This window comes from Podarcis filfolensis (genome assembly GCF_964270895.1).
Source record: "Podarcis filfolensis genome assembly, chromosome: 10".
Lineage (NCBI taxonomy): Eukaryota > Metazoa > Chordata > Lepidosauria > Squamata > Lacertidae > Podarcis > Podarcis filfolensis.
The window spans coordinates 54,538,871-54,551,812 of NC_139612.1; the positions used below are offsets into that span (position 1 = coordinate 54,538,871).

At 42.4% G+C, this 12,942-nt stretch overlaps 1 protein-coding gene across 1 annotated transcript; it reads left to right on the forward strand.

The window, feature by feature from the left end:
- The first annotated feature begins 3,023 nt into the window (after positions 1-3,023).
- Positions 3,024-5,217, forward strand: LOC310742813 (uncharacterized protein). Its single transcript, XM_083572424.1, has 2 exons — positions 3,024-4,912; positions 5,032-5,217. Exon 1 carries the CDS (start codon positions 4,028-4,030, stop codon positions 4,766-4,768), a length of 741 nt encoding a protein of 246 aa, XP_083428550.1. The 5' UTR covers positions 3,024-4,027; the 3' UTR covers positions 4,769-4,912; positions 5,032-5,217.
- Positions 5,218-12,942: the final 7,725 nt, after the last annotated feature.

Genomic DNA, 12,942 nt, shown 5'->3' on the forward strand with positions numbered 1-12,942 from the left:
ACAAGTAGTCTGAAAAACAAACTGTTCTTTACAACTGTGTGAGCCCAACAATAAAATTTTACTACGGTGCTCCTGTTTTATTGCCGAGGAGTGATCATGAACTCTAGAGAAAGAGAAATAAAAAGAGAGAGAAAGATCAGCTGGCTCCTGGGCATTGGTGATGAGATGCAGTCAGTCTCTCTGCTTATTTTTGAAATAAATTCCAGTTCAGCTTGGCTGCAGGAGCAAAATTTCCAAGCTCGGGAGCAATTTCCAATAGTTAAGCTGGCTGAGCTATCGAGGATTTTAAAAATTCAAGAAACACGGGGCATCTAGCGAACATAGCATACCTGTGTTTGTCCAAATGTGACCAACAGCCACCTGTATCTAAATCACCACAACAGCTACTCACCTTGGGGGTTTAGTAAAGCAAACAGTCTAATTTGTCAGCGCCTAAATGATATTGGGCGTCAGAACAACTTGGACACAATAAGAGAATTTTGCCCATGGTATGACTATTTTCCACCTTCCCATTTCAACTCGCTGGCACTCTATCTGCATAATCTAGCAATTCTAAAATATAGACACGCTTTTACTCTTGCAAGATTGAATATGTTGCCCTCGGCTGTACTTGAGGGACAATTCCAACAGATTCACACAGAAAACGCTTATGTCCCTGTGGAGATGGCAGTACTGAATTGGTGGCACATGCCCTTCTGGCTTGCACTCTTTATAAAGACTTGGGGAATGAGATTATCACCCCACTTTTATTGTCCATTCCGGGTCACCCAACCACTGCCACAGTGTCCTTTCTCTTGGCAGCTCAAGATGAGCAGATGACAGCAAAGGTTGCAAGGTTTTTAGCTGGGGTAATCAGAATAAGATCCACTATTTGACTATTGATTCAAAACCCTCAAATGTATTTTATATAATTGACTTTTTATTTCTATTGTTTGTATATCATAATGTTGTTTTATTGCTATGGCTGATGCAAATAAAGATTCATTCATTTATTCTCTGAAGGCAATGGAGGAGTATGCCTTTGTGGGTGAGGTGAGGTCAAGTTGTTGGAATGTATCCAAATGTATCTGCTGAACAGTCCAAAAAACCTCCAACATTGAGCCACTGAGAACACATTGCTGAGCTGGAGTTGTTATTAGATTACAGGGATGTCCTCACTGTGCATTGAGAGACCCTCATTTTTATTTATTTTTTTGAACCCTCTCAAATGCATGTTCCTTGCTGATGATAACTGTGAACTCACCTGATTGGAGAGTGGTGGGTTGTGATCTGGATCAGATCTTGAGTCCACTTCATAACCCACAGTCCTGAAGATCCCTTTATGAGGTGCTTCAAGGGCTGCAGCACTGCCTCTCTCCTTTTAACCCGTTCCCTCTTTAAAAAGCTCCAAAATGTGCCATCTGTCTGGCCAGGGCCTGGAGCAGCTATTGCATGAGAGTCCTTACCCCCACACACCAGGACTTAATAATAGAGCAAGTCATCCTGGCAGCAACAGGAATTGATGATGTTCTGTCACTCTCAGAGGAAATTGTAAGAAGAAGAATAAATTTCTAGTTGCCTTTAAATGCCACCAAGATCCATGTCCCATCCTGACTTTACCTACCTGAACTGGGTCAATGAAGAACCTCCCAAAACATCTAAAACCAAGTTTGCAATATAGTGGAGAGTGTATGGCATAATAGGCTGTTGATATAATATGTTCCTGTTATGAGCTGATGTTTCTGAATAGCCATCAAAGGCATACATTATGCCAGTTTACAGTCGCTTACAATGAGTTTCATGTCAATAGGGTTTTTTTAAGTAAAAAACAACAACTCTTTTTATATATATAAAAAAACCAGCCACAGACTGTTACGTAAGGAGATTCTGTTACAGTGCTTTGTCAGATGGCAAATAAATTATTTGTGCATACCCACTTTCATTATTCAGAAACGAGAGCAGTCTGCATCAATAGAGCAATTGGAACAAATGGCTCCAGCCCTGTGGTTTTGACTGGGCAGAGAATCTGAGCAGGTGGAACCTAAGACTGGATTGGGCAGCATAATGGAACTTTTTCCTTACAGCTAATCCACCTGGAAAAGAAATTGGAGGCACTGTCAGCAGGATGATGGAGGGGTGGCTTTGCATTGTTGCTCCCAGCTGCGAACATAATTAACAGCTTAACTTCCCAGGCATCCTGGCATGCGTTGCTAGCGCTAAACTCATTTTAAAGGGCCTTATTCCATGGTGGGCACAGGAGCCGTAACAATAATAAAAAATTAAACATGATTCTTGCCTCTCCCATCTCTACTCAACTTATTTCCTCTTGTCTCCTTCCTCAAGCTCTATTATTCTTGCACATGCAGAAAAGGATAATGATAATGATAACGATAATGTTCTTATTTATACCCCACCCATTTGGCTGGGTTTCCCCAGCCAGTCTGGGTGGCTCCCAGCAGAATAATAAAAACACGATAAAACATCAAACATCAAACATCAAATAGCTTTCCTAAGCAGGGCTGGCAAGTGTGGTGGCGATTCTTGGAGAATCAATACTATATTTTGGAAAGAATACATGTTCTTATATAGCTGCATTGTATAATACTTTCTGGATGTCCCATGATCATATTATAAAGCAGTTGTGTAAATGTTATAAAACTTAAAAACTTCCAAGGAAGGAGAGTCTACAACTTCCCAAGGAAGTCTGTTACATCTGCTAAGGTAATCTTGAATCCTGATTCTGTCTTCAGCGGCATTGGCTATCCCTCCAAGTTTGGTGGCAGCTGTAAATTTGATGAGCACCTCCTCAATACCTTCATCAAAGTTATTTATAAAGTTGTTGAATGTATCACAACTCATTATGATTATTAGGTAATAATCTACAAAATAATCACAAAATAATGAGTGGTGTAGTTTTCTCCTTTACTAGCTTAGAATATGCAATGTGTTAAATCAAGACACTGATTAAAAATAAATAAATCTTACCAATCTCATCAATACTTCAATTGTTAATTCAATTTTTTATATATTATTTATATATTCAGTGTCAAGAACTACTTAGGATAATGTTGTCTGCGTTTTTTCAGCTGATTTAGGATGAATCTGATGCGCTGAATCCAAAAATCATGTTGGTTTTGCTCAATAAGGTCAAGTTTTTGAGCTATGGCCACATGCCGTTTTTTACGTTTTTGTTCACATGTACGCTTGTGTGGAACATTTTAGAAGAAGTTGGTGGGGGTAAAATGCCATGTCAAATAATTGTTTTGATTGGAAATGATTATTTTAATGACAAGAAGTATTCAGATCCGATAGTTCTGGGTGATTATGTCAAAAAGGGATCTGTTTGAAGTCATAAAACCTCAAAATCTTCCATAAATTGGTGCGGCAAAGCATAAAGTTGGGGGATCAAAACTAAGTTAATGGGGCACCCGCCCCACAAAGAAAGAACCGGAGCAGCCTCAAGTATCCTGATCTTCAATCAGCACATCGTCCTGTAGCTCATTGTGATGAAATTCCAGTGCCTATCTTCGGAGAACTTCCTGACATTAGTGACGAAGATGCCTCCAGTGTTGAAGGACATGAAGAAGAAGTGGTTCTTGAAGATGATGCTCCACATCCATTTTCCCAAAAGGAGTTGAATGATCTAGTTCGCGACCTCAGCTTGTCAAAGGACTCTGCCGAACTGTTGGCATCCAGATTGAAGGAAAAAAACCTCCTCTCTGACAGTGCTTGCATCAGCTTCCTCCGCAACAGGCATCAAGAGTAGCTCCGTTTTTTCTCGGAAGAGAAGGACTTGGTGTACTGTGCAGATATTGCGCAGCTTCTGCTCAAGCTTGGAGTGCCACAGTATGAACCCAAAGATTGGAGACTGTTCATTGACAGCAGCAAGTGATCACTCAAATGTGTTCTGCTACACAATGGCGGCCAGTTTGCCTCTATACTCCTGGCTCACTTGAGTACACTGAAGGAGAACTATGAAGCGGTGAAGTATGTGCTGGAGAAAATTGGTTATGATCAGCATAAGTGGTTTATTTGTGTTGACCTGAAGATGGTGAACTTTTTGTTGGGACAACAGTCTGGCTTCACCAAGTACCCATGTTTTCTGTGCATGTGGGATAGTAGGGATCGTGCTCAGCATTACACGAAGAAGGACTGGCCTGTGCGGGAGGAATTGGTGCCTTGCAAAGAAAGGAAAGTCATCAACGACCCTCTGGTGGACAGAGACAGAATACTCTTCCCACCACTGCACATCAAGCTCGGCTTAATCAAGCAGTTCACTAAGGCTCTGGACAAGGATGGTGACTGCTTCACTTACTTGTGCCAAGCTTTTCCAGGATTGACCATGGAGAAGTTGAAAGCTGGCATCTTTGATGGTCCTCAGATCCATCAGCTCATCAGAGATCCAGAGTTCGGAAAGTCAATGAACGAAGTGGAACTGGAAGCGTGGAAGGCATTTGTTCTGGTAGTGAAGAACTTTCTTGGCAACAATAAGGCCAGAAACTACGCAGAACTTGTCAACAACATGCTGACTGCTTTCAGAAACCTGGGCTGCAACATGAGCGTCAAGATGCACTACCTATTTTCACATATGGACCGGTTTCCTGAGAACCTGGGTTCAATGAGTGACGAGCAGGGGGAGAGATTCCATCAGGGCATGAAAGAGATGGAGACCAGGTATCAGGGTCGCTGGGATGCAATCATGATGGCTGACTACTGTTGGACTCTGAAGAGAGACCTCCCTGCCGCTGAGCATTCCAGGAGTTCCAAGAAATGGAAGTTCAAGCCCTGAAGTTTGAAAAATGGTGAAGCAACATGCAATTTACGTGTACTTACCTTTATCAATGCCCACCATTCAGTTTACAGTAAACCTGACCTGATGGAGAGAAACGGATGTCATTTCCTGATTCAAAACAAAAATTTTTTTTTCCTTCCAGTAGCACCTTAAAGACCAACTAAGTTAGTTCTTGGTATGAGCTTTCGTGTGCATGCACACTTCTTCAGATACACGGTGCATGCACCCAAGTGTGCATGCACACGAAAGCTCATACCAAGAACTGACTTAGTTGGTCTTTAAGGTGCTACTGGAAGGAAAAAAAAAAATTTGTTTTGACTATGGCAGACCAACATGGCTACCTATCTGTAACGGGAACATTTCCTGATTCAGCAGTGCAAAAATACCCTAAATCAGTTGTAGAAATCTAGACAACATTCAAAAAGTAAAAAACTGTTGCCCAGTGTTATTCACCTATGTATGGTCAATGGGTGTATATAACATTGATCCTAAAAACACACTACACTGCCTGCGCCTCTGTGTTGGAAGGTATCTTTTGTCATATGTGCTGGATTTGTAAAGAGGTAAAGTCTTTCTGGGAAATTATATATAAGTTTAAGAAAATGTTTAAAAACACTTTTGTTAAAAAACCAGAAGCCTTTTTACTGGGTATAGTAGATGAAGCGATACCAAAAAAGGTAAAAGACTGTTTATGTATGCAACAACAGCAGCAAGAACCCTTTTAGCCCCCAAATGGAAACAACAAGAAGTACCAACGAAAGAAGAGTGGCAGATGAAAATGATGGACTTTGTGGAACTGGCAAAGCTGATGGGAAAAATCCAAAACCAGCATGATCAAGTATTCCAAAAAGACTGGAGTAAATTTACACAATATTTGAAAGATCATTGTAAGCAATTAACAATACTAGTAGGGTTATCTGAAGACTTGAAGTGAGAATTTTTTTGCCTTTCTACATTTATTTAAATTTTGAGGTATTTTGCAATAAGTTATATTAGAATTGGAAAATATATAAAATGCTGTGATATAAAGGTTACTTTTGAAAGGCAAGAGGTGGGAGGGAAGAAAATCAATAGGCACCAAAGAGCCAAAGAAGTAAAGCAGATAATAATGATGTGATTATATATATGTTTAAATGGAAAATTAATAAAAAAATATTTTTTATAAAATCAAAGTGCTGCTTGTGCTTGTGATATTTTAGTATGGGTGGAGGAGAAACAGGATTTGCTACACATTTTAATCAGAAACTATCTAATTCATACTTTGTGAACCAATATGCAAACTGAAACAAAGCTATAGTACCCTTAAAAATACACATTTCTCTGAATGTGCTCTATAGTTTTCCAGCCAAACAATATGTACAAAAAAAACCAAACATATATGGGGGAAATGTGCATACAATGTATATATTGGTGAAGAAAAATACATTGTAATGGGGGGAATTGTTTGCAAAAATGTGTGTATTAGAGAAAGCTGCATAAAAAAATGTATTCGTTAGGAAAAATTCACACTAAAATGCTGGTGAATTTTCAAGAGAACAACCGCCCTCCGCAAAAGAAAAACAAAATCTGCCGAAATGTGTGTTAAAGTTTGGAAAAATGAGAAATGCGAAGAACTGAAATTGACAGATTTCCCCATCCTTTTCCAACTGGCTCTAAACAGCTTGAATCCCAAATTTATTTCTGGAGTGCCTCCTTCAAAAGTGGGCAATTTTATCCTCAAGATTGACAGCTGTGTGTATGTGTCCCACAGCTCTGGCACACTGGTTAACTCTTACCTTTTGATTCCTGGCTCACCTCTGACAGCTGCATTCAGCTCAACCTTGACATTTAAGCACAGGCATGTAAGCAAGGGAACTCCCGGAATACTAATGAATTTAAGGAGTTTACCAAAACGATATCCCATCGAAAGCACATTTCCATTACAGTGGCCTCCTCACCCTTTTTTGCACTCTTTTGCCTCTTACAGCTCGTTCCTATTTAATCTGGAAATGGATTAGTTAATGAGGTGGTAGAATCAATTACAAAACACCGAGTGAGGCACTTGCAAGGTTCCTAGCAAATATTTGTTGAGCTCAGACTGTTTCCCAAGCGGTGAACAGAAAAGCCAGCATTGCCACAGCCATTTCCGAGACTGGGGGTTTTCAAATCTGCCATGGCGGTCTTCACCTTAGCCCAGGAAAGAACTGACTAAGCCTTCTTAAAAAGGTAAAGGTACCCCTGACCATTGGGTCCAGTCATGACCGACTCTGGGGTTGTGTGCTCATCTCACTCTATAGGCTGAGGGAGCTGGCGTTTGTCTGCAGACAGCTTCCGGGTCATGTGGCCAGCATGACAAAGACGCTTCTGGCGAACCAGAGCAGCAAACGGAAAAGCCGTTTACCTTCCCGCCGGAGCAGTACCTATTTATCCACTTGCACTCTGACGTGCTTTCGAACTGCTAGGTTGGCAGGAGCTGGGACCGAGCAACGGGAGCTCATCCCGTCACGGGGATTCCAACTGCCGACCTTCTGATTGGCAAGTTCTAGGCTCTGTGGTTTAACCCATAGCGCCACCTGCATCCCTTGACTAAGCCTTCTTATATGAGAATAAAATAGTGTAACTTGTGACTGCCACTGTTGGACTCTGCACCAGGATAAACAAATCAAATGGGAGAGGATATAATCAGTGGGAGAAAAATTAGATTCAGCTCACATTTAAAGGCAAATCTATGTCTATGTAAGCAAGCATAGTTTCCCATTCTGCCCTGTATTGATCACATGCAGCACTGCTTCCATTACATTGCTGTTCGTCTTCTTCCATAAAACTACATTATCCATCTGGCTGTCCTCTGTGGCAATATTAAGTTACTTACATAAATTACATTGTCGTTATATTTTCCCGATGCATTCATTTCAATGCAAAGGAAATGCAAGGCAAGCAGGGGCAGGAGGTGCAATCAATTACATAACATTTGTGGACTGAAAGCAACAACAGCAAGTACTGATCACAGAGTCATTGGATTGATTTCCATTCCAGACGTGGGATGAAGAAGCAAACATCAGTGATTTCCACTCCTGTTTTCTGCTTTCACTAGCATTCTCCAACATTGCTCATAGTCCTCTTCCCAGCAATATGGATCAAAACATGCCAACTGCAGTCTTCTGGAAAGTGCTTTGCTGAACAAGGGCCTGTGAGATGCCAACACAGTTTGAAAAGCTGGTGATAGACAGAGCCTAATGACCCTTTGGGGATAGGCTGTCAGGCCTCCGGAGAATTGCAGGCTGCTTCCATATCTTTGTTTCAGTCTCCTGTGCTGGAGACCAATTGGTTACGTATCATACACTTTCATTTCAACCATTTTCTTAGAATTTTTGGGAATTCTGGGGCTCCATCAGAAAAATGTTGAGACTGAAACCAATTCCAGGAGCCTCCGAGAAATGTGATTAGCCTTATAGAAACTCTTTACTTCCTTCAACATTATCGGATATTTCGCCTACAAAACAATCCAGTAACTATTTTTGAACATCATGTTGGGAAAACCTTTTGTGGCAACTGCACATGATTAGCATTTGGAGGTGGAGAGACCCGACTTAGTCTTTCCTCCTAGGAGATTAATTTAAGTGGTACCTATATTAATAAATACAGTGGTACTTCGGGTTAAGAACTTAGTTCGTTCTGGAGGTCTGTTCTTAACCTGAAACTGAGTGGTAACCTGAGGTACCACTTAGCTAATGGGGCCTCCTGCTGCTGCCGCACCGTCAGAGCACAATTTCTGTTCTCATCCTGAAGCAAAATTCTTAACCCGAGGTACTATTTCTGGGTTAGCGGAGTCCGTAACCCGAGGTACCACTGTACTAACCCGAGGTACCACTGTACTAACCCGAGGTACCACTGTACAAAGGATTAGAAACCACCTCACCTCAAAGGTTAAATGTGGAGGAGGAGCAGACACCATAAACATCTGGAATATTGGAAGCTGCCTCACTCCAAGCCAGACCATTGGTCCATCTAGCTAAATGTTACCCACACGGACTGGCAGTGACTGTCCAAAGTTTCAGACATGGGGCATTCTCAGTCTTCCCTGGAGATGCTGGGGATTGAACCTGGGACCTTCTGCAGGAAAAGCAGGTGCTCTACCACTGGGTTACAGCCTTTCCCATAGAGCTGGAGTACTTGGTCGAAGCAGGTTTGCTGGAAAGTACCGTAAGTGAGCTGCCTGCCTGCTGCTTCATAGGATCCCATCCCAGTACCTTGTCAAGATTGAAAAGTCTTAGCATTTATTTCCTCTGAGATTAAACCTCATATCAAAAGGGGTGCAAGCTTACATATGGCATCTTGCTCTAACCATCTCATAGAACCTTAAAAGGGTAATGTGACTATACGATACAATATGATACAATAATCTTGTCATTATTGTCATCTTGTCACCTTGTCATTGTCCCATACAGAACAACAAAATTGAAAAATCTACACCAGACATTCAAAAACCAACAAGCCTACCATCCCAGCTATCCCAGCCTGGTTAATCCCCTAAAAACTCTAATACCCCCTAATTAAATACAATATACTCCCATAGAGACTACCTTACACTGCGTTTAAAACCAAAATCGCATTTGGATAGAAACTGTTTCTCAGGCAGCTAGTCCTAGTCTTTATAACCCTGCACCTTCTTCCAGAAGGCAGAAGCTGAAAGAGATCATATCCTGCACTATCTCTGCAGCTTTCTTATGACACCTGGAAGCATAGATTTGATCCAAGGTGGGAAGAGTGCACCCAATTATTCTCTCCGCAGTCTTTACAACCCTGGAGAGCATTGTTTTTTCCCTGATCATGCAGCTCCCAAACCACACATACAGACCATAAGTTAATACACTCTCAACAGTACAATGGTAAAATGCCACCAACTATTTCATGATGAGCAGTTCTACTGAAATAGGACCAACCACCACACTTTCCAAGCATGTTTTTCGACGCTGGTCCGTGGCTGCTTATTTGTCTGATCTCTGTTTATTTTACAGCTATAGGTCATTTGACTGAAAGCCGTCTATCTGCCCATCACCTCTTGGCAGGCAGCTGTTCAGCTCTGCCCCCAAGGGGGGAAACTGTTAACAAATATATGAAAGCCATAAATTGCCTAAGACTCCTTTGCACACCTCCGGCACAAAGCAAGCATCAAAGAAACTCTCCACACAAAAGGTAAGGGTGAAAGAACTTCTCATCCACTCCTTCAGTTACTCCTCAGATCAGTCCTTCATTGTCTGATAGAAAAGGGAGCAGAAGGAACTGTGAAAGAGGGAGCATCCGGCATCTTAGATTACAAGGAACCTTGACATGGCTGCTTCCCTTATCACTGTACTGAACTGCCCTCAAGGCCCCAATTTGAATTAGCCTTTTCAGAAGCTGGGAGCAGGAAGCTAGCTAAACGTGGCAGCTTGACAGCATTGGCCCATTTTGTATTGTACAGCTATCTCTCTCCATTAAGGCTAGTGTCATTCTGTCTATATTTCTGCTTTGACTGGCATTGTCTAGGGGTGGGGAACAACACTTTCTTCCTTGTTGTCCATTTAAGTCTCCCGCTGGTAAATTTGGAACACTCAATGGAGAAAGATGATAGGCACTCGATGCCTGTATGTGTACGCTGGGTTGCTGGAAACGGAATGAAATTGTCTGTCCAAACTTGGTGCCCTTTCAGTTGTTTTGGACTATGACTCTCAACATCACAGCCCATTGGCCATGATGGCTAAAACTGATAGAAGCTGCAGTCCAAAACATCTGGAGAATACCAGGTTGGGGAAGGGTGGTCTAGAGACTCACCTGAATTGGGATGCTGACAATTTTGCTTGCTAAGTTGAAAATACGGCCAATGTTAGAACTGAGTTGGCAACCAAGATGGAGAATTTTTAGGGGCCATTTGTAGCTTGAGTTATTTCCAAAACGGGTCAACATCATGGCAGTCCTAAGACTAAGATCTATATATGGGTTCAAGAAAGAGCAGGAACAGATTATGGTCAGGAGTTGATACACTAATGACATTTCTCCAGTTTGGGTGACATGATTTTCTGCCATCAGACCTTCAGCTCATGTATCTTGTATATTTTTCCAGGTTCTATTTCCCCCACCCCAGGACAGAACTCTCACTCTGACAATGGAGATGAGCCTTTCAAAAGAATCCCTTTTGGTTTAGCAATGCCTGGTTTATTTCAAACAAAGCTGTGTAAGACGTCGTTGGAATCTGACAGGTCGTAACAACTGAGGCTAGACAGATACTTCAAGGAGGGTTGAGAAGATATAAATATCTGGCTGTGTCAGCATTCTGCTTAGCACCCCTTGGAAGCCGACAAAGTGGAGGGTTAAGGCCGTTCCTACTGAATTTTGCCTAAACTGAAAACGTGGGTGGAAATTTAGTCGGAAATTTAGATTAAGGCAAAATCAAGAATTCTAAGAGAAGCTAAATGAGTTCTTAGGAAACTAGTGAAAGTTCTTGGGAATGGGCCTTTTCCTAAAAACTAGTGATAAAGGAAGATATGGAGGAACCACATTTGGAATACTGTGTTCTGGTCGCCTCAAATCAAAAAGGTTATTGTAGAGTTGGGAAAGGTTCGGAAAAGGGCAACAAAAATGGTCAAGTGGATGGAGCTACGCCTCTGCAATGAAATATTGTAGCATAGGCACCCTTGATATGGCTCTTCAGGTCTTTACGCTGAGGTCTTTCCCATCACTTGCCACATGATCCTTCTAATTGAAAATGTCAGGGACTGAAGCTGGGACCTTCTCCATGCAAAGTCTTTGCTCTAGCATTTAAGTACAATTAGGAGCACAGGCAAGCCTGCTGGATCAAGCCAAGAACTGACTGAGTGGCCATCCAGATGCCTGTGAGAAGGCTGCAAGCAGGACTTGAGTGCAGCATCACTCTCCCTTCTCCCAGTGTCCTGTTGGTATGCTGGTCTGATTTGCCCCCACTGGGGCTGTATGGCTGCTGACCGTTGACTGCATAATGGAGAACAGGATGAACTTGTCTTGCTCCAGAGCTTCCGAGACACCTTCTTCTTCTTTGGCAATCACTTGTAGCCGAGTAAGATTGTCTTCCATAAACACGGTTTTAACAATGAGTCCGTAAGTGACTGTGGAGGCCAATTCTGGATCCACATGTCCTTCCACAGTTGAGACATTGGTTTCTGGGTGGGAGTTGATCACGGTGTGGATTTGCCAAGCATGCCTTCCTCTTAGCACGTTTCTCCCTTGCATCCTGAGTTTGAGTGTCTTCAAAGCTCATGACACTTTTGGTTAAGGCTTTTCTACAATTGGAGCGCTCACAGGCAAGTGTTTCCCAGTTGTTGGTGTTTATACTACATTTTCAATTGTCTTTTATGAGCACTAGGTGGTGACTGGCTGCGGTAATCCAGTCAAGGGAAAAGGGAGGCAGACTATGTTTAGGGTGCTGTTTCTAGCCCCCCCCCTTTCAGGGTGAGCAGAGTGGATCCTAAAAAGGGCTGCTCAGTCATGGATACAGCTGCCGAGCTGCTCAAATGCCTCGTTCCTTGAGTCAGAATGACTGATTTGTATCCAACACTAATGTGCCGGTTCATGACTAGGGGCTTCCAGATTTCACGATCCTGCCGCCATTACCATTTGCCGATCGCAATGGGACTTTGGGGGTTTGGGATGGGTTTTTGGAAGACGCCTGCGCGTGGATTTGTTTTATGTGTGTAAATCAGTGTACGCTGACCAACGCACAGTCTTCGCAGTAAGGTTCTGTTCGATGGCATGAGTAGTCACGACAACCGGTAGATTCTTATCTGATGCAGCCTTCATTCACCTTCACAGCCATTGTAACATACCGCTTGTCATCATCCGCCTGTTCTGCCACTGAGGACTTCTTGGATCATTCTTTGTCTAGCTCCTACCCTTTGACCTTACCGCTTTGGGTGACCCTGCTGGGAGTATGAGATTCCTGATGGCTTCACTCACAAGGATCATAGGAACATACAAACCCACTCACCATGACAAGGTGATGATCCAGCACAGAAGGTTGAAGGAGCATTCTGCTTATGTTCTAGAACAGCTACACTAATTCACTTAAAAAGTTCAGTCAGTTCCTGATAGTAGAAGTATTCTGATGTGCTTCTGCATATAACTCAATTGAGAGAAGGCAGAATCTGATTACTGTTGTGATCTCATTTTCCCCAACTCCC